The sequence below is a fragment of the Oryctolagus cuniculus genome, chromosome 1, assembly GCF_964237555.1.
Source record: "Oryctolagus cuniculus chromosome 1, mOryCun1.1, whole genome shotgun sequence".
NCBI lineage: Eukaryota > Metazoa > Chordata > Mammalia > Lagomorpha > Leporidae > Oryctolagus > Oryctolagus cuniculus.
This window is the reverse complement of record NC_091432.1, coordinates 63300227-63321419: the sequence shown is the minus strand read 5'-3', so window position 1 is coordinate 63321419 and position 21193 is coordinate 63300227. Positions and strand designations below refer to the sequence as shown.

Here is a 21193-nt window from a genome sequence, read left to right as displayed (position 1 = left end):
GCCTGAACCCAGGGATCTGATTCTCCATAAACCAGAGCTGCTGAGGATTCTCCAGTGGGTCCTGAGACCACAGACAAAGTTGGAGCTATTTATGCTGCTGCACACTCCACTGTTGGCCCAGCATCCTCCCATGGGAGGCGTGTCTTGTGCTGTGCATCCCACCATGGGGCCTCTGGCAGTGCTGCATGCTGTGTGTGTCCTCCCATTTCCACGGTGTGGAAATAGCGGTCCTGGCTCACACGTGTTTTGGTTAGGAGCTTTGTGTTCCTTCGGTAATGTGTGTCACCCACTACTCAAATGACTACTCCCAGTCATCTCAGCAACCACAGCCTGAAGGCAGCAAGGATGTGCGTTCTGTTTTGGTTCCTAATTTTACCCTCAGGGCCTGCACGCTGCATTAGCCCACAGGGTGTCTGTGGGATAGATGAGTAAGCAGGACCTGAGGGAGGGAAGATCCCAGGTCCAGTTTGGGACCCGCTGGGTGTGGTAAACTCTGCTGCTACCCCACTGAGCAGAGCAGCTCGGTTCTCACCTAGGAGCTGTACTTTGGTCCTTGCTGAAGTGCTGGGAAGACAACCAAGAACAGACCAATTCTTGGGCTCCTGTTCTCATATAGTTGTCAAGGATGAGGTTCCGGGTTCCTGGTTTCATCCTGGCCCAGCCCAGCAGTGGTGGCCATCGGGGAGTGGTTCAGTGCATAGAAGATCTGTCTCTCTGCCTTTCAAATACAACAAATAAATATTTTTTTTTTTTTAAAAAGTGTGAATGGGAACATAGGGAGAGAAAGAAGAAAGGGACTTTGTGATTCAGGTGCTGCCACCCCCTGCCCAGAAAGCACCCATTGCTTTGTTAAATTAAACAGGAAACAGCAACAGCAGCAGCAACCCTGCCTCAGAAACTTTGAGTTCCAATCGGCACCCAAGGCCAGGCTGCCCTCTTCTTGGAGCCACCTGGGCCCCTCCTGGCCTCTCCCAGCGAGCAGGAGGCTGTGGCTCCCTCCCTTCCTGGGGAAGCAGGCGGCCCCTGGACTCTGCTTTCCCTGGACAGAGCAAGGCCTCTCTCTGTCCCCTCCTGGAGGCAGCTGAGGGCGGGGAGGAGAGGGCTCAGTGCACAGCAGGAAGCAGGGACAGGGCAGGACCTCTGGACCGCGGCCCTGCTCGCCTGGCCCTGGAGGCCAGCACAGCCCCCTGGTGCCCTCGGCTTCCTGCACGACGGGCCTCAGCCAGACCAGAGGACGCGGCACTCACTCCTGTCCTCAGAGTTCCTGCCGCCACAGCCTTCCCTTTCTCTCCTGCTGCCCCAAATCCTCCCGCCCGCAACGCACACCTTTTCTCTCCCTGTGTCCACTTGCTGACGCCTGTGCTCCTAGTCAGCCTGCGAGGCCTCAGTCACATGTCACCTCCAGAGAGTGTCCCGCATCCCTTCCAGCAAGACGGGTCCTCTGGCCCCTCCCCAAGCCAGCGTTTCTACATTGTGTCACTCTGTGCCACATGGTGCTGGGGTGGGGGTGGCACAGACGAGGTGTCAGTGCATGCTTGTTAAACTGTACGTGTTAACACTGCAATTTTCCAGATGAGGAAAGTGAGAGTCTAAGGAGAGAGAAACTATACCAGGGTGGCCCCAACCATGTGGGTTCCTGCCATGGCGAATCTGCTCCTTCTGTCCCTGGGCCTTCTGGAAGCAATTCAGGTATGGCTGTCCTCCAGTGGCCCCATCCCTGCAGGCACCCGAGCTGTCAGGTTCTCCCGGACCCTGGAAGGAGGAGCAGAGAGATGAAGGACTGGGTGCTACCCGCCTTGGGAGCACCTGGCCTGAGGCTGCAGCCCCCACCAGGGCCCTAGGAAGCTTGCGGCTGTGTGTCTCAGCCCTCCTGTCCCCCTGGGTGTCGAGGCCCCTTATGCCATGCTCGGCAGTAGAAGCCCCAAGGCATCCTGGCCACTCTGTCTCCTGCAGGCCCAGTGCCTCCTGCTCTAAAGTCCAGACCTCTTCTCTCAAGAGACAGCGCTGGACATGGCCCTGGACTCCTTTGATGACCAGTATGTCGGCTGTGCCGTGGCCATGATGGCTGCCTTTCCGCATCTCCACAAGAGGGAGTTTAAGGCCGACAACCTCTGTGTGGACGGCTGGTTGTTTGGAAACTGCAAGTGGCGGGAGCTCCATGCACGGTGCCCTGCATGGCTGCCCCCTTGCCTCCAGGATTCTGGGAGGAGCATGGGGTTGCCCTGCTGGCCTACTCAGTCGAAAGCCCCCATAGGAGAAGTTCAATGCCGCGGTGCAGCATGCGGACTGCTCCTGCGCCCACTACCGCCAGCACTTCTCCTTCAAGACCCTGAATTTTCTGCTGACCGAGGCCCTGCAGCTGCTGGGCAGGGACCAGCTGCAGTCCGGTGCCGTCATGTGTTCTGGGGGGTGAAAGGCCTGGGCTTCCGGCCATCAGGGCCCGGGGCCACTGTCAGGCTGGGGGCTTTGCCTCTTTATCCCTAAAGTAAGATGTGGCCACACCGTTCGGAAATGACACCTTATTCAGCATCTTGACCTGTATCCGCGTCCCTATCCAGGGCTACTCCTTCTGCACTAGGGAGGAGGAGATTCTGATCCCCCTGTTTGCAACCTCATCACCGCCAACAGACCGGCCCACGGCCATGCCCGCATCTACCTGAAGGCGCTGGGCAAGCACAGCTCATACAACTGCGAGTACATCAAAGGTGAGGAAGACGCACCTGTGCAGAAGGCGGCCTCCTCATTCCCAAGATCTTTGGTCGATACAGGCCCCCAATCCTGTGTCCATGTGACACTTACAGAAGCACAAAATCCAAACTGAGTGAGCAGGAACCAGCCATGGGGGGGAATCCCCTCTGCCCCTTCCAGCTACAGGGATAGCACACTTTTGCCCTTGGAGGGAACTGAGTCAGGGCTGGCCGCTCACTTGCTGGGAGGCTGCGGCAGGCTTCCTAACCAGGGCAGGGGTCCTGGGCCATCTGAGGGGCAGGCATCTCTGGAGGCTGGTGGAAGCTGCTCCCTGGTCCATGCTCTCAGGACTGGCCAGATGTGGAAACAGGAGGAAGTGCCAGGGGCTTCTTCCTTGCAGGGCTGTGGCCTGCACTCCTGGCTGGGCACAGCCCTGTCTGCATGGCTACTGGCAGGGAGCTGATAGGAACTGTGGCTTCAGTCAGTCCCCCCCTCCCTCCGAGGGTCACAGATCCTCTGGAGGGTGGCTACTTACATAGCAAGCCCCTGAAGACTCTGCCCGCCTGCCCACAGGGAGGACACGGAGCAGCCGGCGTCGGCCAGCACGAACGTGGTGGTGCGGCACGATGGCGCCATGCGTTGAGACACGCCGGCCATCACGCGCAGCTCGTGTTGTGTGGACGTGGCCGCCTTCCCTTTCGACGCGCAGCGCTGCAGACTGACATTTGGCTCCTGGACGCACGGCAGGCATCAGCTGCACGTGCGGCCGTGCAGAGACGCCGCCAGCCTGGCCGGCTTCGTGGAGAACGTGGAGTGGCGCGTGCTGGGCATGCCGGCGCGGCGGCGCGTGCTCACCTATGGCTGCTGCTCCGAGCCCTACCCCGACGTGACCTTCACGCTGCTGCTGCGCCGCCACGCCGCTGCCTACGTGTGCAACCTGCTGCTGCCCTGCGTGCTCATCTCGCTGCTCGCGCCGCTCGCCTTCCACCTGCCGGCCGACTCGGGCGAGAAGGTGTCCCTGGGCGTCACCGTGCTGCTGGCGCTCACCGTCTTCCAGCTGATCCTGGTGGAGAGCATGCCCCCAGCCGAGAGTGTGTCGCTCATCGGTGAGCGCGAGGGGCGCGCCCGTGTGTCTGTGTGTGTGTGTGTGTCTGAGTGGTAGGGAGGAGACCCCGGAGCACGACCACTTTTGGAGACAGAGGGGGAAGGGAGTGGCCCCCTGCAGGGATAGCACCCCTCCCCACCCCAGCAGGAAGCAGTCAGTGTTTTCTCAAGGCGCTGGTGGAAGGTCCACCTGCTCAGTGTGGTAATAGTAGGCAAAATGTACCGAGAGCCAGCTGTGCACTGCTGATCAGCTCAGGTAAGCCCTCCCTGAACCTGTGAGGTCGATGTTCTGGTTTATGCAAATGTGCAAGAAGGGACAGTGACCCGGCCCAGGTCGTGCCCATAGCTGTTCCACAGTTACACTTTTCTTTCTTTCTTTCTTTTTTACTTCCTTTTTTAATGATTTCATTATGTATTTGTAAAGCAGAGTTAGAGAGGCAGAGGCAGAGATACAGAGAGGTCTTCCATCTGCTGGTTCACTCCCCAATTTACCACAGGGGATGCTGCTTCCTCAGGTTCTGCCTCGGGTGCAGGTGCCCAAGGTCAGGGGCCATTCTCCACTGCTTTCCCAGGCCATACAGAAAGCTAGACCGGAAGCTGAGCAACTCAGCCTGAAAAAGGCCCCCACATAGATGCCGGCATTGCAGGCTGGAGCTTCAACCCTCTGCACCACAGCACCGGCCCAGAGCGGCACTTTTAGGGACTGTGGGTGAATGAGCTTCTGGCTGTGACAACTGTAGCTCCTGAGAATGCACCTGCAGGAAACAGGGGTGGAGAGAGCTGGACCCTTACCTCCCCCTGCTTCCCCGCACTGGGCTTGGTGGGGTGGGGTCCTGAGAGCCTCCTGGCTTGTTCCTGTTTGTGCACATGGGAAGCTGGGGCTACCCAGTGCTTGTTGGAGGCGCTGCCCACTCTCTGAGTCTCTTGCAGGCAAGCAGTACATGGCCACTATGACCATGGTCACATTCTCAACAGCGCTCACCATCCTTATCATGAATCTGTATTCCTGTGGTCCCAGTGCCCTCGCAGTGCCCGCCTGGGCTTGAGTCCTCCTGCTGAGACAGCTGGCACGAGGCCAGGATGTGTTTGTGAATAAGGGGAGTCCTGTGGGAAGTCCAGAATGCCAAAGTCGCCCCCCTGCCCACTGCTACCCGAGGGAGAGACTGGCCCCCCAAGAAGCCCTTGATGAGGCACGATGTCTGTGCCATCAGGAAGCCCTGCTGAGCTACGTGGCCACCACTGCCAGCACCTTCCACAGCCATCGGGATTCCCAGCGCTGCCATTAGGACTGGAAGCGCCTGGCCCTCATGAGGGACCGCTTCTTCCTGGGCATCTTCTTCGGCATGGCCTTGGTCATGAGCCTCTTGGTGCTGGTGCAGGCCCTGTACGGGTCTGGGTTGGGGCCTGTGACAGCTGCAGCACTGCAGACAGGGATGACCAAGGCCAGCTGGTGCCCAGCAGTCTCTCCCTGCTGCTCCTAAGAACCTGGGCCATCTTTCCTGAGAACCAGCGCTGCTGCTGCCATAGCCCACAGGGGGGCGCTTATCTGTGCAGCCCAACTAGGGCAAGTCCAGGGTCTGCCCTCCCCTGGTTCCTAGGGAGGAGGAAGTCGAGGGAGGCTCAGGACCAAGCTCAGTGGTGGGGACTGACGGGTTCAGGCCGCTGTCAGAGCTCTCGGTGGGAGTGCGGGACCACAAAGGCCAGCTTTCCTGTGCCTGGTGGTGGCTGTGAGAGGGACTGGGCCCTGCCTGTCCTCCCCTGGGACTCAGGGAAGAGTTTGGGATTCATGGCCTATTCCAAAGCAGGAGGCCACACCGACAATTGGCTGTGAAGCCCCAGCTGATAATAAACTGAGTGTGTACCTTGTGCCTGCCCTGTGTCCTGTCCTACCCTTGGGGCAGCAGTGGTGGAAGCCATGGATGTGGCTTGTCTCTTTAGAGACAAGACCTCAGCATTCATGGACTGGAGCGGAAGTCACAGCTTTGTCCTCAAGACAGAGACTAGGGTTTGCTGATCCCTGAGAGAACCTGCAGTTCCCTTTGCCCCTGTCTCCCAGGCTGGATCCAGTCCATGCCCATACCCCAGAGTGACATCTGAGAACCTAAGGTGTCCAAGGTGGGGACAGTGCAGGGAGCCGCTGTTCACAGGTATTTGTTCCTGCCTGGTTCCCACGTTTCCTGGCGCCATCTCTGTGTGTCAGAACAGTCCCTGCCCCATTTAGCTCATCGTTGGCCAAGGAAGTAACACGTGGATAGGTGATAGGGAAGCACCAGGGCCCTGTGGGAGCACAGAGGCAGGGCCCCTCCCCCAGCAGGTGGGAGAGGTCAGAGAGGGCTGCTGGGAGGGGAGAATAGGAGCCTCCAGGTGGACAGGTGATGCATTAGAGGGACCCCACTCTCAAATCCCTTCAGCCCTGACATGAGTGGAAGTCTCTTCTACGAGTGAGTTGCCGTCTGTCCTGGAGTTCACCCTGACCCCCTTTCACAGTCTCACACCTAGACCTCTGGATGAGGTGCAGTCCCCAAAGTGTCTTCTGATTTTCCACACCAGCAGATCTTGCAACTTGAGCGAGAGAGAGCGAACAAGCGAGATAGCTGGAGGTCCCAGCAGATGGGTGTGCCAGGGATCCTGGCTCTGTACACCTTGGGCGTGGCCAGCACCCGCAGAGTGGGCAGAGGCAGCAGGCAGGAATGTCCAGAGTCTGGGGGGTCAGAAGAGGCCTGGGCTTCCTGGGAAGGGCCCCACCGCAAGGAAGGTGAGCAGCAGCAGGAGGGACCAGGCTGTGGAGAGGCGCTCCTGAGCCGAGGCTGCAGACAGAGAGACAATGATCGGTTGGTTCGTAGCTGTGAAATTTGCTGGTACCCAGATTGTGAAGGGGTCTGACAGGAAGGGAGGAATTGAGGGAGCCAGGGAGACAGGTGAAGAGGGAGCTGGGAGCCCCAATTATTCAAGAAGGCATCAGGTCCTCGCTGCCACCTTCTGTTTCCACAGGGACACCACATGGTGTGTGGGAAATGGGCAGAGATGGGAGTGGGATTCCAGCGATGCTGAACTTGGCTTTCTGTTAGGAGAGGTGCTGGGCAGAACTGGAGTGGGGGAGGGTAGGGAAATGCAAAACTATTCTAGTAGCTGAGATTACATCATCAGAACTCAGAGCAGAGACCTGGCTTCCGGTTGTGGCTGCCCCCTGGGCCAGTCATTCCTGTCTCTGGCTCTCATTTTCTACCATTACCACCTGCTACTAGCCATGCAGACTGGGCTGCTCCCTGTTGAAGCCCCTGGGCACATCCTTCTGATTCCAAATCTGTCCAGTCCTGAGAGCATGGACAAGGGAGCAGCTGCCACCTGCCTGACCACAGGCTGCATTGGAACTTAGGAGCACAACGTCCCCTGCTGTCTCACCTCACCTCCCACCTCTAGCAAGACTACACGATCCCTATTGCTCTGTAAGTTCATGCCTCGCCTAAACTAGGAGGAGGCTCTAATTATTCTGGCACTGGTGGTGTGGGCGTCAGTACTGCAGTCAGAAATTAATTCCCTGCCACCCTTGGGGATGCCTGCCCTTTATATGGCCCAGGACCCCTGCCCTGGTCAGGAAGCCTGCCGCAGCCTCCCAGCAAGCAAGTGGCCAGCCCTGACTTGGTTCCCTCCAAGGACAGAGTGTGCTATCCCTGTAGCTGGAAGGAGCAGAGGGACTGCTCCCTGTGGCTGGTTCCTGCTCACTCAGTTTGGATTTAGTGCTTCTGTAAGTGTCATATGGACCTAGAGGACAGGGGTCTGTATTTGCCATGGGTCTCGGGAGTTGGGGAGGCTGCCTTCTGCACAGGTGTGTCTTCCTCACCTTTGATGTACTCGCAGTTGTATTTGCTGTGCTTGTCCTGTGCCTTGAGCTCGATGTGGACATGGCCGTTGGGCAGTGTTCTGGCCGTGATGACCCGGAAGGTCTCAAAGGGGGGGATCAGCACCTCCTCCTGCCAAGGGGAGGCGGAGTAGTTCTGGATCAGGGCCCCGTGGCAGGTCCAGATGCTGAAGAAGGTGTCCTCGCCGAACTTCTGGGCCACTTTTTTACTCAGGGAGGAAGAGGCAAAGCCCGCCAGCCTGACAGTGGCCCCGGGCCCTGATGTCCTGAAGCGCAGGCCTTTAACCCCCCGGAACACCTGATAGCACCCGGACTGCCGCTGTTCCTTTCTCAGCAGCTGCAGGGCCTCGATCAGCAGGAAGTGCAGGGTCTTGAAGGAGAAGTGCTGCAGGTAGTGGGCCCGGGAGTGGCCCGCCTGGCGCACTGCAGCATTGAACTCCCTGTACAGGAGGCTGTTGTTTGTGTAGGCCAGCAGGGCCATCCCGTGCTTGTCCTGGAATCCTTCAGGCAAGGCAGGCAGCCTTGCGGGGCACTGGTCCTGGAGCTCACGCCACTTGCGGCTTGCCTCCGCCCAGCCGTCCGCATACACTTTGTTTGCCCGGAACTCCATGAGTTGAAGATGTGGGAGGGCAGCTGTCATGGCTGCTTCACAGCCGACATACTCGTCATCAAAGGAGTCCAGGGCCATGTCCAACTCTGCATCCTGAGAGAAGAGGGATGGAAGTTTGGAGAGGCTCTGGGCCTGCAGGAGAAAGAGTGGCCAGATGCCTTGCGGCTTCTATTGCAGAGCATGGCATAAGGGGCCTCAACCCGAGGAGGCAGGAGGGCTGGACACACAGCCGCAAGCTCCCTGGGGACCCAGCAGGGGCTGTGCCCTCAGGCCAGGTGCTCCCAAGGTGGGCAGCACGGGGTCCTTCATCTCTCTGCTCCTCTTTCCAGGGGCAGGGAGAACCTGACAGCTCAGGTGCCTGTGGGGATGGGGCCGGTGGAGGACAGCCATACCTGAATTGCTTCCAGAAGGCCCAGGGACAGAAGGAGCAGATTCGCCACGGCAGGAACCCACATTCTGGTGGCCACCTGGTATAGTTGCTGTCTCCTTAGATTCTCACTTTCCTCACCTGGAAAACTATGGTTTTAAAACCTACACTTTAAAAAGCATCCACTGACACCTCGTCTGTGCCACCTCCACCCCTGCCCCGTGTGGCATAGAGCGACATGAGGTAGCAACGGTGGCTCGGGGAGGGGCCAGAGGACAGAGGACCCATCTTGCTGGAAGGGACACGGGACACTCTCTGGAGGTGACATGTGACTGGGGTGCTGACAGTGCAGGTGGGAATTCACCCACTGCCCACGCCACGGCATCAGCCACAGCACCTGCTTTTTGCTTTACATCTCTGTACATGAACAGGTCCCATCGTGACGTTAATTTTTAATGTTTTAAGGGCTGAATTGAAGTTTCTACAAAGCAATACATCTTCATTGTTCAAACTTTAAATGTCCCACACACTCTTTTATGACACAGTCTTTCTAAGCTCACCTCACAGTTCACAGGGTTCCCAATGTCTTATGGATCCTTGCAAGTCCATGAATGTGAAAGGAAACTCACTGGTATCTCTGTTTTCTTTTTCTTTTACACAGTGGTAATGCAGTCAGTAGCTCTAGAGTTTTTGGAGTCGGATGAAAGCTGAAAAATCCTTCACAACGGCGATGCGTACCTGACACCAACGGCGCATGACGTCATGCCCCCACTCTTATCTCCTCTCACTCCCCCCGGCTCTGGAGGGACCGAGCTTTGAGACCTCAGCGACCCTCAGACACTGGGACTGTGTGTCTGTACATCTACATCATCAGACCTCAGATCCTGTCATTGCTGTGTACAGCTCACAGGTGAGAACCGAGCTGCTCTGCTCAGTGGGGTAGCAGCAGAGTTTACCACACCCAGCGGGTCCCAAACTGGACCTGGGATCTTCCCTCCCTCAGGTCCTGCTTACTCATCTATCCCACAGACACCCTGTGGGCTAATGCAGCGTGCAGGCCCTGAGGGTAAAATTAGGAACCAAAACAGAACGCACATCCTTGCTGCCTTCAGGCTGTGGATGTGGGGATGAATGGGAGTTTGTCATTTCAGTAGTGGGTGACACACATTACCGAAGGAGCACAAAGGTCTTAACCTAAACACAAGTGTGCCAGCATCAGTGTCCTAATGGGAGGAAGCACACAGTGTGCAGGACTGCCAGAGGCCCCACGGTGTGGTGCATACCACAAGACACGCTTCCCCATGGCAGGATGCTGTGGCAGTCGTGGAGTGTGCGGCCCAAAATGACTCCATTCTTGTCTGTGGTCTCGGGACCACTTGAGAATCCTGATCAGCTCTACCAGATCCTCTCGTTTGCATGGAGATTCCGATCCCAGGGTTCAGGTGGGCTGAGCTCACTCTGTGAGCCCCCAAGTGCTGAGCACTTGACTCTGGCCTGGTGCTCTTAAGGCCTTGGCCATTGTGCTTGTTTCATGGCTGGATGTGACTCAGGCAGGCTCAGTACTGGCTTGGTTTGCATGTGCAGGTGTGGCTAACAGAGTGTACCTGAGCCTGCTGATTTCCCAAGCCATATACCCTGAGCTCACATTACAGTCCACACAAGGGCACGGGGGGATGGCTCTTGTGAGTGCTGGCAGCCTCCCACCTCCAGGCCTGCACAGACACCTCACTGCCTGAGGCTTCACCATTATCCTGGGCCAAAGGTGCAGGGAAGTTCCTCTCCAGAGGCCACCTGAAATCCCCTACACAGACAATTCTTGCACCGGAGTCCTTGTCACCCTGGTCTGCTTTGGGAGGAACCTGTACCAAGCAAGAGAATTTTCTCATTGGGTTCTAAAGCTTACAAACTGTCGACCAGAGCTGCCCCTTCAGCCTGGAGCCCGGGATGAATCCACAGCAGCAGGTCCCAGCCCAGTGTGCAACAGTAGGAGCCCAGGGGAGCAGGAGCGGCAGCCTGAAGCCGTCTAGTTCAGAGGAGCCGATCTACAGACAACCAGAGACGCGTGAGCACACGTGTTTGTGTGCTGCCGAGAGTCTGCGGCACACAGCAAAACAGGTCTGCACCAAAGCTCTCGGGGCCACTAAAGCTCTGACGACTCCTTTCTTGCCCTCTGCCCTGCAGAGAACAGGTGGAGAACGAGAGCGTCTGACCCTGCATAGGAGGAACTGTGGAGTGGGCTGAGGGCGTTGTCCCGTGGCCTAAGGAAAAGGAGCTGAGGCTGCACCCAGAGTCACCTGAAGAGTCTCCAGATTTCTCTCTGCTGGGCTACAGGGAGGAGAAGGCGGCAAGGTCAAGGGTAATAACATGGTTTCTATTCTCTGGGCTGCAAGCAGAGGAGACTTTATTTTTAAGTGAAGCTTCTCTTTTACTTCTGTTCACTTTATTTTTCTATTACACAGGGCATGCCTCTGCGGACACAGAACTGGGCAGTGTTTTTCTCTCTATTCCAGTTAAAGTGAGATGCAATCGGTGTGGGAAAGCACACCAGTGTACACAGGGTGGTGAGCTTCGAAATAGGCAACACGTGTGTCCTGTGCTCCCACTCCATCGTCCCCCGCAGAGTGTCCTGGGGGCCACTGTTTGAACTTTGATGTCACGGTGGCTTTGTGCAGGGAGAACGCCTCGTGGGAGATTGGCCCTCTGACACATGTTCCCTGTCGGCACTCTCCCTACAGAGAGACCCAAAGGCTCCTCTTGCTCTTATTGTAGGCCCAGGACGGAGCAGGTGCTCGTTAGTACATGGAGTGAATGATGATCAGGTGTGGAGGGAAATGGGGAGTTCTGTCTGGGAGATCTGAACTCGACAGGGGCCGGTGTGCAGGAGGGAGCAGAGTGGACACTGAGAGGAGACGGGGAGAGGCGCGGGGGCTTTGAGTCAGGGAAAGAGGGAGGAGAGGGCTCTGGAAGGGTGAGGCCAGAGCTCAGGAGCAACAAGGCTGCTCCCGGGTTCCAGGGCTCTGTGCGTTAGGCCTTGGGTTCCTGGAGATTTCCTGACATCTTGGGATTAAGTCCTCCCCCGGCTGAGTCTAGCTGGGATGGAGGGTGGGGGATGGGGGAATGTTTCCTGTCCCATTGGGAGTCTCGAGTCTCCTGTTCTATGATTTCCCAGTGACTATTAGGTCACCTGGGTATCCATTCATTGCATCATTCAACAAACCTTAATGGAATTTTCCCCTAGAGCTGTTCATGGGACAGGGCCCTCCTAGGTCCTCCTGCCCTTTGCTCACCCCCATGCCCTGCCCTGCTCAGGTCTGGGAAGCCCCCACTGTCCCCAGGGAGAGCAGCGGCAGCAGTGTCTGTGAGGCCCAGCTCTGGCCACGCTCTCTGCCTGTGCAGAACCTCTCTGTTCCACAGCGGAGCCTGAGAAATCTCTAAATGCAGAGTGAACATGGAGAGATGAAGTGATGAGGGCAGAGGTAGTCCCATCTAGGTAGAGCAGCAAACCCAGAACAGTCCCCGAACCAAGCACACGTCCCTCCACAGCCGCTTAGCCCGGCCTGTGAGCGCTCTGTGCACTGCCCTGCCTCAGCTTGGTGGCTCAGCCCCAGCGCCTGTGTGGCTGCTGCTTACAGAACAAACTCCCAGCCCCACCAGGCTCTGTCCTCCCTGTGGTCCTGTACTCATGGCCTCTCCTCGGAAACCCCCTCTCCCAGACGCCTCTGACTCCTCTGGGCTCCCACTGGGCTTGGCCTGTGGTCTTAGTTCCTCGTGGGCAGGACCAGTCATGTCCTATTCTGTGTCCCATTCTATGTCCCAGGAGCTTAGCCCAAGGCCAAGCTCAGTATGGACCCACAATGCTGCTGAGACTTGCTGGGCAAAGTCAACCATGTAGACCATTTCAAAGCAGGGAGACTGCTGGCCTTGATGACCAAGGGATGGTGTGGAGTGGGGCCGCAGGCACAGGAGGGTGTGGGAGTGGAAGAAGCAGATGCCCTGGGATGTCTGTTGCTTTGCACAGTCTTGCAGGCTCCCTTTTCTGCCTCTCATCCTGCCCAAGGCAGTTCTCTTGTCATCTACCCTGACCCAGGCCCGCACTGAACAGGCCTTTCTAGTAATGTGACACACGCACCAGTCTTTCCCTCGGAATCCAAAACTTTCCAAAGCCTGAAACCTTCCTACCTCCCAAACCTCTCGATCCAAGGTTTCCTTGAACCGTCCTTGTGACTCTTAAAACTCCACGAATAATCCCCAAAACTTCACCTCTAAAACCGCTCACTCCCCAGCCCCCAGGAGCAGGCTGGCGAGCCCCTTACCTAGGCCTTGTCCGGGGCAGGGGAGCTGGTGTTGGCTTCATGTGATGGTCACCAGGGGAGAGGAGGACAGGCCCCCCTTTATACTGTCGGTCCCACCCCTCCCCCTCTCATCTGCTCAGAAACTCGAACTCCCCCCTCTTTCTAGTATCTTCTTGAGGTTCAGACACCCTCACCTCAGCCCATCTGACCTGGGCCAGTGCTGCTCCGCGGGAGGAAATCCGGCCACAGTGAGAGACAAAGAAAGAGGGGCAGAGCCCCCTCCCCCACACACACCTTGAAAAGTGGCCTCTCGAAGTTAACTAGTGAACAGCTGCCCCTGTTATCTTGTTAGGGAGTGAAGACGTCCTAGGTTCTGCTTCTGTAACTCCAGTCATCAATTTGTCCTAATAACTCTGCCCCTGGTATCTCCTTTACAAACACCAGATCACCGACCACTGGAAGTGTGGTGCTAATGATACCGATTTGCTTCTTAATATTTCCCATGGTTCTATAACATTCCCATGAAACGGGAGTCCCTGGAGCCAGAGGGAAGGTGGGGCCCTGGCGTGGAGCATCCAGGCTGAGACAGCCACCTCCTCTCTGGATTTGGTCCTGACCCTGAGCAGCCAGGGGGAGAGAAGGAGGAGGCTTCAGAGAGAATCTCTTGCACTTTGTGACTTTTAAGTGACCAGCAAGGCAGAGATTCAGACTAAGGAGGCCAGGTCCCAGGTGCCAGGTCCTGGGGGACCACTGCCCACCCAGGACCCTCTCCCATGACTGTTTCACTCCATCTCTTGAGACCTCTGGGGGTTTCCAGGTCCTGGAATGGGAGAAGCAATTCCCCAAAGGCAGAGAGTGGACAGAGACCAAATAGTGACCCCAGGAAATCTGGCCTGGAGGCTGTCCCCTCACATTATCTGCTGTGCAAATGCCCACACTCAGGACTGGGAGAGGGAGCAGCAAATGTCCCCACGATGCCACTTTCCACAGTAACAGCGGCTAGGAGGGTGGGAGCGTTGGAGCTGCACCTGTCGCCGGAAGGGGGGTCCTGAGGCTGCTTCCCCGGAAGCGCTCGTTCTGGGGTTGTCTCACTCTCCATCTCTCTTCCCCACACTCCCCGTGCTGGACACTTGGTTGGACTTTCCGTTTGGTCCTCAGGAAGGATTTTTGGAGAAAAAAGGATTGTCTGAGAAGAAAACATTTTTTACAAGATTGATTTATTTATTTGAATAGTAAAGTTACTGAGAAGCAGAGGCAGAGGGGGAGAGAGAGAAAGAGAGAGACAGAGAGATCTTCCACCTGCAGTTCGCTCCTCAGATGGCCACAATGGCCAGAGCTGTGGCGATCCGAAGCCAAGAGTCAGGATCTGCTTCCTGTTCTCCCAGGTGCTGGGGCCCAGGGTCTTGGGCCAAGAATTCTTGGACTGCTTTCCCAGGCCATAGCAGAGAGCTGGATCGGACATGGAAGAGCCAAGACTCAAAGCAGTGCCCATTAGAGTTGCTGACACAGCATCACCACAGGGCTGGCCCCTAAATAAAAATATTAAAAAGAAATTAGCAGCAGTGGCAACAGCTACTAACTGGTGGGTGTACCGTGTGTCCAAACATTTGGACATTGAACTCCATGACGGACCTTGGTTGCTCTTGGTTCCCGTGCTTTGGGGGAAGGGGGCGTGGCCTTAGGGCCGCCTGTGCTCTCCCTTCACCTGGCTGCTCCTGCTAAGCTGCTTGTGGCTTCTCAGCACCAAAACTCATGCACGTGGAAGTGGCCTGCCCTCTGCTGTGTGAACCGCAACTTCATTTGGGGAGCTTTCTTTCTCCCTTAAAGCCCTCGCTCCCCTGTGCATTTCTCTCATGGAATAAGGAGTTTGAAAACTTGCCGTCTGCCTGGCCTCTTTAGCCAGTATTCAGAATCTTCTCTGAATGCATGGCAAGGTGCAAAGGCACAGGCTTATTTCCATGGGAAATATTAAGAAGCAAATCGCCCACACCCTCCTGTGCCTGCGGCCCCACTCCACACCCCTCCCTGGTCACCAAGGCCAGCAGTCTCCCGCCTCTGCCTGGCCTTGGGCTGAGACCCCGGAAAACAGAGTGGGACATGCCTGGCCCTGACACCTGCCCCAGAGGAACTAGGACCAGCCCAGTAGGTGCCAAGAGGAGTCATAAAGCTTCTGGGACAGGGGGTTTCCGAGGAGAGGCCATGAGTGCAGGACCACAGGGAGGACAGAGCCTGGTGGGGCTGGGAGTTTGTTCTGTAAGCAGCAGCCACACAGGCGCTGGGGCTGAGCCACCAAGCTGAGGCAGGGCAGTGCACAGAGCACTCACAGGCTGGGCTAAGCGGCTGTGGAGGGACGTGTGCTTGGTTCGGGGACTGTTCTGGGTTTGCTGCTCTACCTAGATGGGACTACCTCTGCCCTCATCACTTCATCTCTCCATGTTCACTCTGCATTTAGAGATTTCTCAGGCTCCGCTGTGGAACAGAGAGGTTCTGCACAGGCAGAGAGCGTGGCCAGAGCTGGGCCTCACAGACACTGCTGCCGCTGCTCTCCCTGGGGACAGTGGGGGCTACCCAGACCTGAGCAGGGCAGGGCGTGGGGGTGAGCAAAGGGCAGGGGTCTTAGGAGGGCCCTGTCCCATGCCCAGCGCTAGTGGTCAACTACACTGACGTTTGCTGAATGATGGAAGGAATGGATTCCCAGGTGACACCCTGGGTGACCGAGTGAGTATGGGGAGAGCATAGCACAGGAGACTCCAGACTCCCAATGAGACAGGAAACACTCCCCCATCCCCCACCCTCCATCCCAGCTAGACTCAGCCGGGGGAGGAGTTAATCCCAAGATGTCAGGAAATCTCCAGGAACCCAAGGCCTAACGCACAGAGCCCTGGAACCCGGGAGCAGCCTTGTTGCTCCTGAGCTCTGGCCTCACCCTTCCAGAGCCCTCTCCTCCCTCTTTCCCTGACTCAAAGCCCCCGCGCCTCTCCCCCGTCTCCTCTCAGTGTCCACTCTGCTCCCTCCTGCACACCAGCCCCTGCCGAGTTCAGATCTCCCAGACAGAACTCCCCATTTCCCTCCACACCTGATCATCATTCACTCCATCTACTAACGAGCACCTGCTCCGTCCTGGGCCTACAATAAGAGCAAGAGGAGCCTTTGGGTCTGCTCTGTAGGGAGAGTGCCGACAGGGAACATGTGTCAGAGGGCCAATCTCCCACGAGGCGTTCTCCCTGCACAAAGCCACCGTGACATCAAAGTTCAAACAGTGGCCCCCAGGACACTCTGCGGGGGACGATGGAGTGGGAGCACAGGACACACGTGTTGCCTATTTCCAAGCTCACCACCCTGTGTACACTGGTGTGCTTTCCCACACCGATCACACCTCACTTTAATGGAGTAGAGAGAAGAAACGCTGCCCAGTTCTGTGTCCACAGGGGATGCGCTGGAGTAATAGAAGAAGTTCAAAGGCAAAGAATTAAAAGAGCAGTTTCATTAAAAAAAAAAAGGGGGGGGGGAATGAAAGTCTCCTCTTACTGCAGAAACCTTGTTGCTACCCTGACGTTGCCACCTTCTCCTCCCTGTGCCCAGCAGAGAGAAATCTGGAGACTCTTCAGGTGACTCTGGGTGCAGCCTCAGCTCCTTTTCCTTAGGCCACGGGACAACGCCCTCAGCCCACTCCACAGTTCCTCCTATGCAGGGTCAGACGCTCTCGTTCTCCACCTGTTCTCTGCAGGGCAGAGGGCAAGAAAGGAGTCGTCAGAGCTTTAGAGGCCCCGAGAGCTTTGCTGCAGACCTGTTTTGCTGTGTGCCACAGACTCTCGGCAGCACACAAACACGTGTGCTCACGCGTCTCTGGTTGTCTGTAGATCGGCTCCTCTGAACTAGACGGCTTCAGGCTGCCGCTCCTGCTCCCCTGGGCTCCTACTGTTGCACACTGGGCTGGGACCTGCTGCTGTGGATTCATCCCGGGCTCCAGGCTGAAGGGGCAGCTCTGGTCGACAGTTTGTAAGCTTTATAACCCAATGAGAAAATTCTCTTGCTTGGTACGGGTTGCTCCCCTAGCAGACCAGAGTGACAAGGACTCGGGTGCGGGAAGTGTCTTTGTAGGGGATCCCAGGTGGCCAGAGGGACATGAACTCGCCTGCACTTTTTGCCCAGGTTTGTGGTGAAGCCTCAGGCACTCAGCTTTGCAGGCCTGGAGGTGGGAGGCTGCCAGCACACACGGGAGCCCTCCCGCCATGCCCTTGTATGGACGGGAAGGTGGGCTCAGGGGATATGGCTTGAGAAGCCAACAGGCTCAGGTAGACTCTGTTAGCCCACGCCTGCACATCCAAACTCAGCAAGATGCTAACTGACCTCGCTTGAGTCACATCCAGCCATGAATCCACCACAATGGCCAAGGCCTTGGAGCACCAGGCCTGAGTCAAGTGCTCAGCCCTTGGGGGCACAGAGTGAGGACAGCCCCGCCTGAACCCAGGGATCTGATTCTCCATAAACCAGAGCTGCTGAGGATTCTCCAGTGGGTCCTGAGACCACACACAAGAGTTGGGGTTGTTTTTTTTTTTTTTGCTGCCCGCTCCACTGTTGGCACAGCATCCTGCCATGGGAGGCGTGTCTTGTGCTGTGCACCCCACCATGGGGCCTCTGGCAGTGCTGCATGCGGTGTGCGTCCTCCCATTTCCACGGCGTGGAAATAGCGGTCCTGGCACACACATGTTTCATTTAGGAGCTTAGATTTCCTTCGGTAATGTGTGTCACCCACTACCCAAAATTACAAACTCCCAGTCATCTCAGCAACCACAGCCTGAAGGCAGCAAGGATGTGCTTTCTGTTTTGGTTCCTAATTTTACCCTCAGGGCCTGCACGCTGCATTAGCTCACAGGGTGTCTGTGGGATAGATGAGTAAGCAGGTGTCAATGCATGCTTGTTAAACTGTACGTGTTAACACTGCAATTTGAAGGTAAGGAAAGTAAGAGTCAAAAGGAGAGAGAAACTGGCCTGGGGTGGCCCCAACCATGAGGGTTCCTGCCGTGGTAAATCTGCAGAAGGCGGCCTCCTCATTCCCAAGACCTTTGGTCGATACAGGCCCCCAATCCTGTGTCCATGTGACACTTACAGAAGCACAAAATCCAAACTGAGTGTGCAGGAACCAGCCACGGGCACCAGCCCCTCCGCCCCTCCCAGCTTCAGGGATAGCACACTCTGTCCTTGGAGGGAACCATGTCAGGGCTGCCACTTGCTTGCTGGGAGGCTGCGGCAGGCTTCCTGACCAGAGCAGGGGTCCTGGGCCATCTGAGGGGCAGGCGTCTTTGGAGGCTGGTGGGAGCAGCTCCCTGGTCCATGCTCTCAGGACTGGCCAGATGTGGAAACAGGAGGAACTGCCCAGGGGCTTCTTCCTTGCAGGGGCTGTGGCCTGCTTCCTGGCTGGGCACAGCCCTGTCTGTGCACAGCCCTGTCTGAATGGCTGCTGGCAGGGAGCTGATAGGAACTGTGGCTTCAGTCCCCCCCCCCCCGCCCCCCGAGGGGTCACAGATCCTCTGGAGGGTGGCTACTTACTTAACAAGCCCCTGGTGACTCTGCCCGCCTGCTTGCAGAGCGGCTGCACAGCAGCCGGCGCCGGCCAGCACGAACGTGGTGTTGGGGCACGACGGGGCCATGCGCTGAGACGCGCCGGCCATCACGCGCAGCTCGTGTTGTGTGGACATGGCCGCCTTCCCTTTCGACGCGCAGCGCTGCGGCCTGACGTTCGGCTCCTGGACGCATGGCAGGCATCAGCTGCACGTGCGGCCGCGCGGAGACGCAGCCAGCCTGGCCGACTTCGTGGAGAACGTGGAGTGGCGCGTGCTGGGCATGCCGGCGCGGCGGCGCGTGCTCACCTATGGCTGCTGCTCCGAGCCCTACCCCGACGTGACCTTCACGCTGCTGCTGCGCCGCCGCGCCGCCGCCTACGTGTGCAACCTGCTGCTGCCCTGCGTGCTCATCTCGCTGCTCGCGCCGCTCGCCTTCCACCTGCCGGCCGACTCGGGCGAGAAGGTGTCCCTGGGCGTCACCGTGCTGCTGGCGCTCACCGTCTTCCAGCTGATCCTGGTGGAGAGCATGCCCCCAGCCGAGAGTGTGTCGCTCATCGGTGAGCGCGAGGGGCGCGCCCGTGTGTCTGTGTGTGTGTGTGTGTCTGAGTGGTAGGGAGGAGACCCCGGAGCACGACCACTTTTGGAGACAGAGGGGGAAGGGAGTGGCCCCCTGCAGGGATAGCACCCCTCCCCACCCCAGCAGGAAGCAGTCAGTGTTTTCTCAAGGCGCTGGTGGAAGGTCCACCTGCTCAGTGTGGTAATAGTAGGCAAAATGTACCGAGAGCCAGCTGTGCACTGCTGATCAGCTCAGGTAAGCCCTCCCTGAACCTGTGAGGTCGATGTTCTGGTTTATGGCAAATGTGCCAGCAGGGACAATGACCCGGCCCAGGTCGTGCCCATAGCTGTTCCACAGTTACACTTTTCTTTCTTTTTTACTTCCTTTTTTAAAGATTTCTTTATGTATTTGTAAAGCAGAGTTAGAGAGGCAGAGGCAGAGATACAGAGAGGTCTTCCATCTGCTGGTTCACTCCCCAATTTACCACAGGGGATGCAGCTTCCTCAGGTTCTCCCTCGGGTGCAGGTGCAGCAGGTCAGGGGCCATTCTCCACTGCTTTCCCAGGCCATACAGAAAGCTAGACCGGAAGCTGAGCAACTCAGCCTGAAAAAGGCCCCCACATAGATGCCTGCACTGCAGGCTGGAGCTTCAACCCTCTGCACCACAGCACCGGCCCAGAGCGGCACTTTTAGGGACTGTGGGTGAATGAGCTTCTGGCTGTGACAACTGTAGCTCCTGAGAATGCACCTGCAGGAAACAGGGGAGGAGAGAACTGGACCCTTACCTCCCCCTGCTTCCATGCACTGGGCTTGGTGGGGTGGGGTCCTGAGAGCCTCCTGGCTTGTTCCTGTTTGTGCACATGGGAAGCTGAGGCTACCCAGTGCTTGTTGTAGGCGCTGCCCACTCTCTGAGTCTCTTGCAGGCAAGCAGTACATGGCCACTATGACCATGGTCACATTCTCAACAGCGCTCACCATCCTTATCATGAATCTGTATTCCTGTGGTCCCAGTGCCCACCCAGTGTCCACCTGGGCTGGAGTCCTCCTTCTGGGACACCTGGCATGAGGCCTGTGCGTGAGGGAATGAGGGGAGCCCTTAGGGAAGTCTAGGCCACCAGAGTCGCCCCCTAGCCCACAGCCACCTGAGGGAGGGGCCGGACCCCAGCAGGCCCTTGCTATGAGCCACGGTGTCTGTGCCGCCAGGAAGCCCTACTGAGCCACGTGGCCACCACTGCCAGCACCTTCCGCAGCTACCGACAGCCCAGTGCCTCCATGAGGACTGGAAGCGCCAGGCCCGCGTGATGGACCACTTCTTCCTGGGCATCTTCTTCGGCATGGCCTTGGTCATGAGCCTCCTGGTGCTGGTGCAGGCCCTGTGAGGGTCTGGGTTGGGGCCTGTGACAGCCGCAGCACTGCAGACAGGGATGGCCAAGGCCAGCTGGTGCCCAGCGGTCTCTCCCTGCTGCTCCTAAACCTGGGCCGTCTTTCCTGAGGACCAGTGCTGCTGCCATAGCCCACAGCGGAGCGCTTGTCTGTGCAGCCCAGCTAGGGCAAGTCCAGGGTCTGCCCTCCCCTGGTTCCTAGGAAGGAGGAAGTCCACGGAGGCTCAGGACCACGCTCAGTGGTGGGGATTGATGCGTTCAGGCCGCTGTCAGAGCTCTCGGTGGGAGTGAGGGACCACAATTGCCAGCTTTCCTGTGACTGGCGGTGGCTGTGAGAGGGACTGGGTCCTGCCTGTCCTTCCCTGGGACTCGGGGAAGAGTTTGGGATTCATTGCCTATTGCAAAGCAGGAGGCCACACCGACAATTGGCTGTGAAGCCCCAGCTGATAATAAACTGAGTGTGTACCTTGTGCCTGCCCCGTGTCCTGTCCTACCCTGGGGCAGTGGTGGTGGAAGCCATGGATGTGGCTTGTCTCTTTAGAGACAGGACCTCAGCATTCATGGACTGGAGCGGAAGTCACAGCTTTGTCCTCAAGACAGAGACTAGGGTTTGCTGAGCCCTGAGAGAACCTGCAGTTCCCTCTGCCCCTGTCTCCCAGGCTGGATCCAGTCCATGCCCATGCCCCAGAGTGACATCTGAGAACCTAAGGTGTCCAAGGTGAGCAGTGCAGGGAGCCGCTGTTCACAGGTATTTGTTCCTGCCTGGTTCCCA

The 21193-nt window shown here is 57.6% G+C and overlaps 1 protein-coding gene and 3 pseudogenes across 1 annotated transcript; 3 read left to right on the top strand and 1 right to left on the bottom strand.

Moving 5' to 3' along the window:
- The first annotated feature begins 1626 nt into the window (after positions 1-1626).
- Positions 1627-2821, top strand: LOC100341400 (GPI-linked NAD(P)(+)--arginine ADP-ribosyltransferase 1-like; annotated as a pseudogene).
- Positions 2822-3026: 205 nt separating this feature from the next.
- Positions 3027-5273, top strand: LOC100341662 (neuronal acetylcholine receptor subunit alpha-10-like; annotated as a pseudogene).
- On the bottom strand, positions 5033-8716 carry LOC100341915 (GPI-linked NAD(P)(+)--arginine ADP-ribosyltransferase 1-like). Its single transcript, XM_051823021.2, has 3 exons — positions 8654-8716; positions 7634-8354; positions 5033-6599 (listed from the first exon to the last, which is right to left on the bottom strand). The coding sequence occupies exons 1-3, from the start codon at positions 8714-8716 to the stop codon at positions 6502-6504; spliced, it is 882 nt and encodes a 293-aa protein (XP_051678981.1). The 3' UTR covers positions 5033-6501.
- A 10014-nt stretch (positions 8717-18730) lies between these two features.
- On the top strand, positions 18731-20418 carry LOC100342174 (neuronal acetylcholine receptor subunit alpha-10-like; annotated as a pseudogene).
- Positions 20419-21193: the final 775 nt, after the last annotated feature.

What these genes read in the sequence shown, in the direction of transcription:
- LOC100341915 (XM_051823021.2), bottom strand. Translation starts at nt 8,716, where the DNA reads ATGTGGGTTCCTGCCGTGGCGAATCTGCTCCTTCTGTCCCTGGGCCTT. An exon ending in GCCTTCTGGAAGCAATTCAG is followed by an intron (nt 8,355 to 8,653) that starts GTATGGCTGTCC and finishes CTCTTCTCTCAG; the next exon opens with GATGCAGAGTTGGACATGGC. An exon ending in CAACTGCGAGTACATCAAAG is followed by an intron (nt 6,600 to 7,633) that starts GTGAGGAAGACA and finishes CTCTGTCTGCAG; the next exon opens with CCTCGGCTCAGGAGCGCCTC.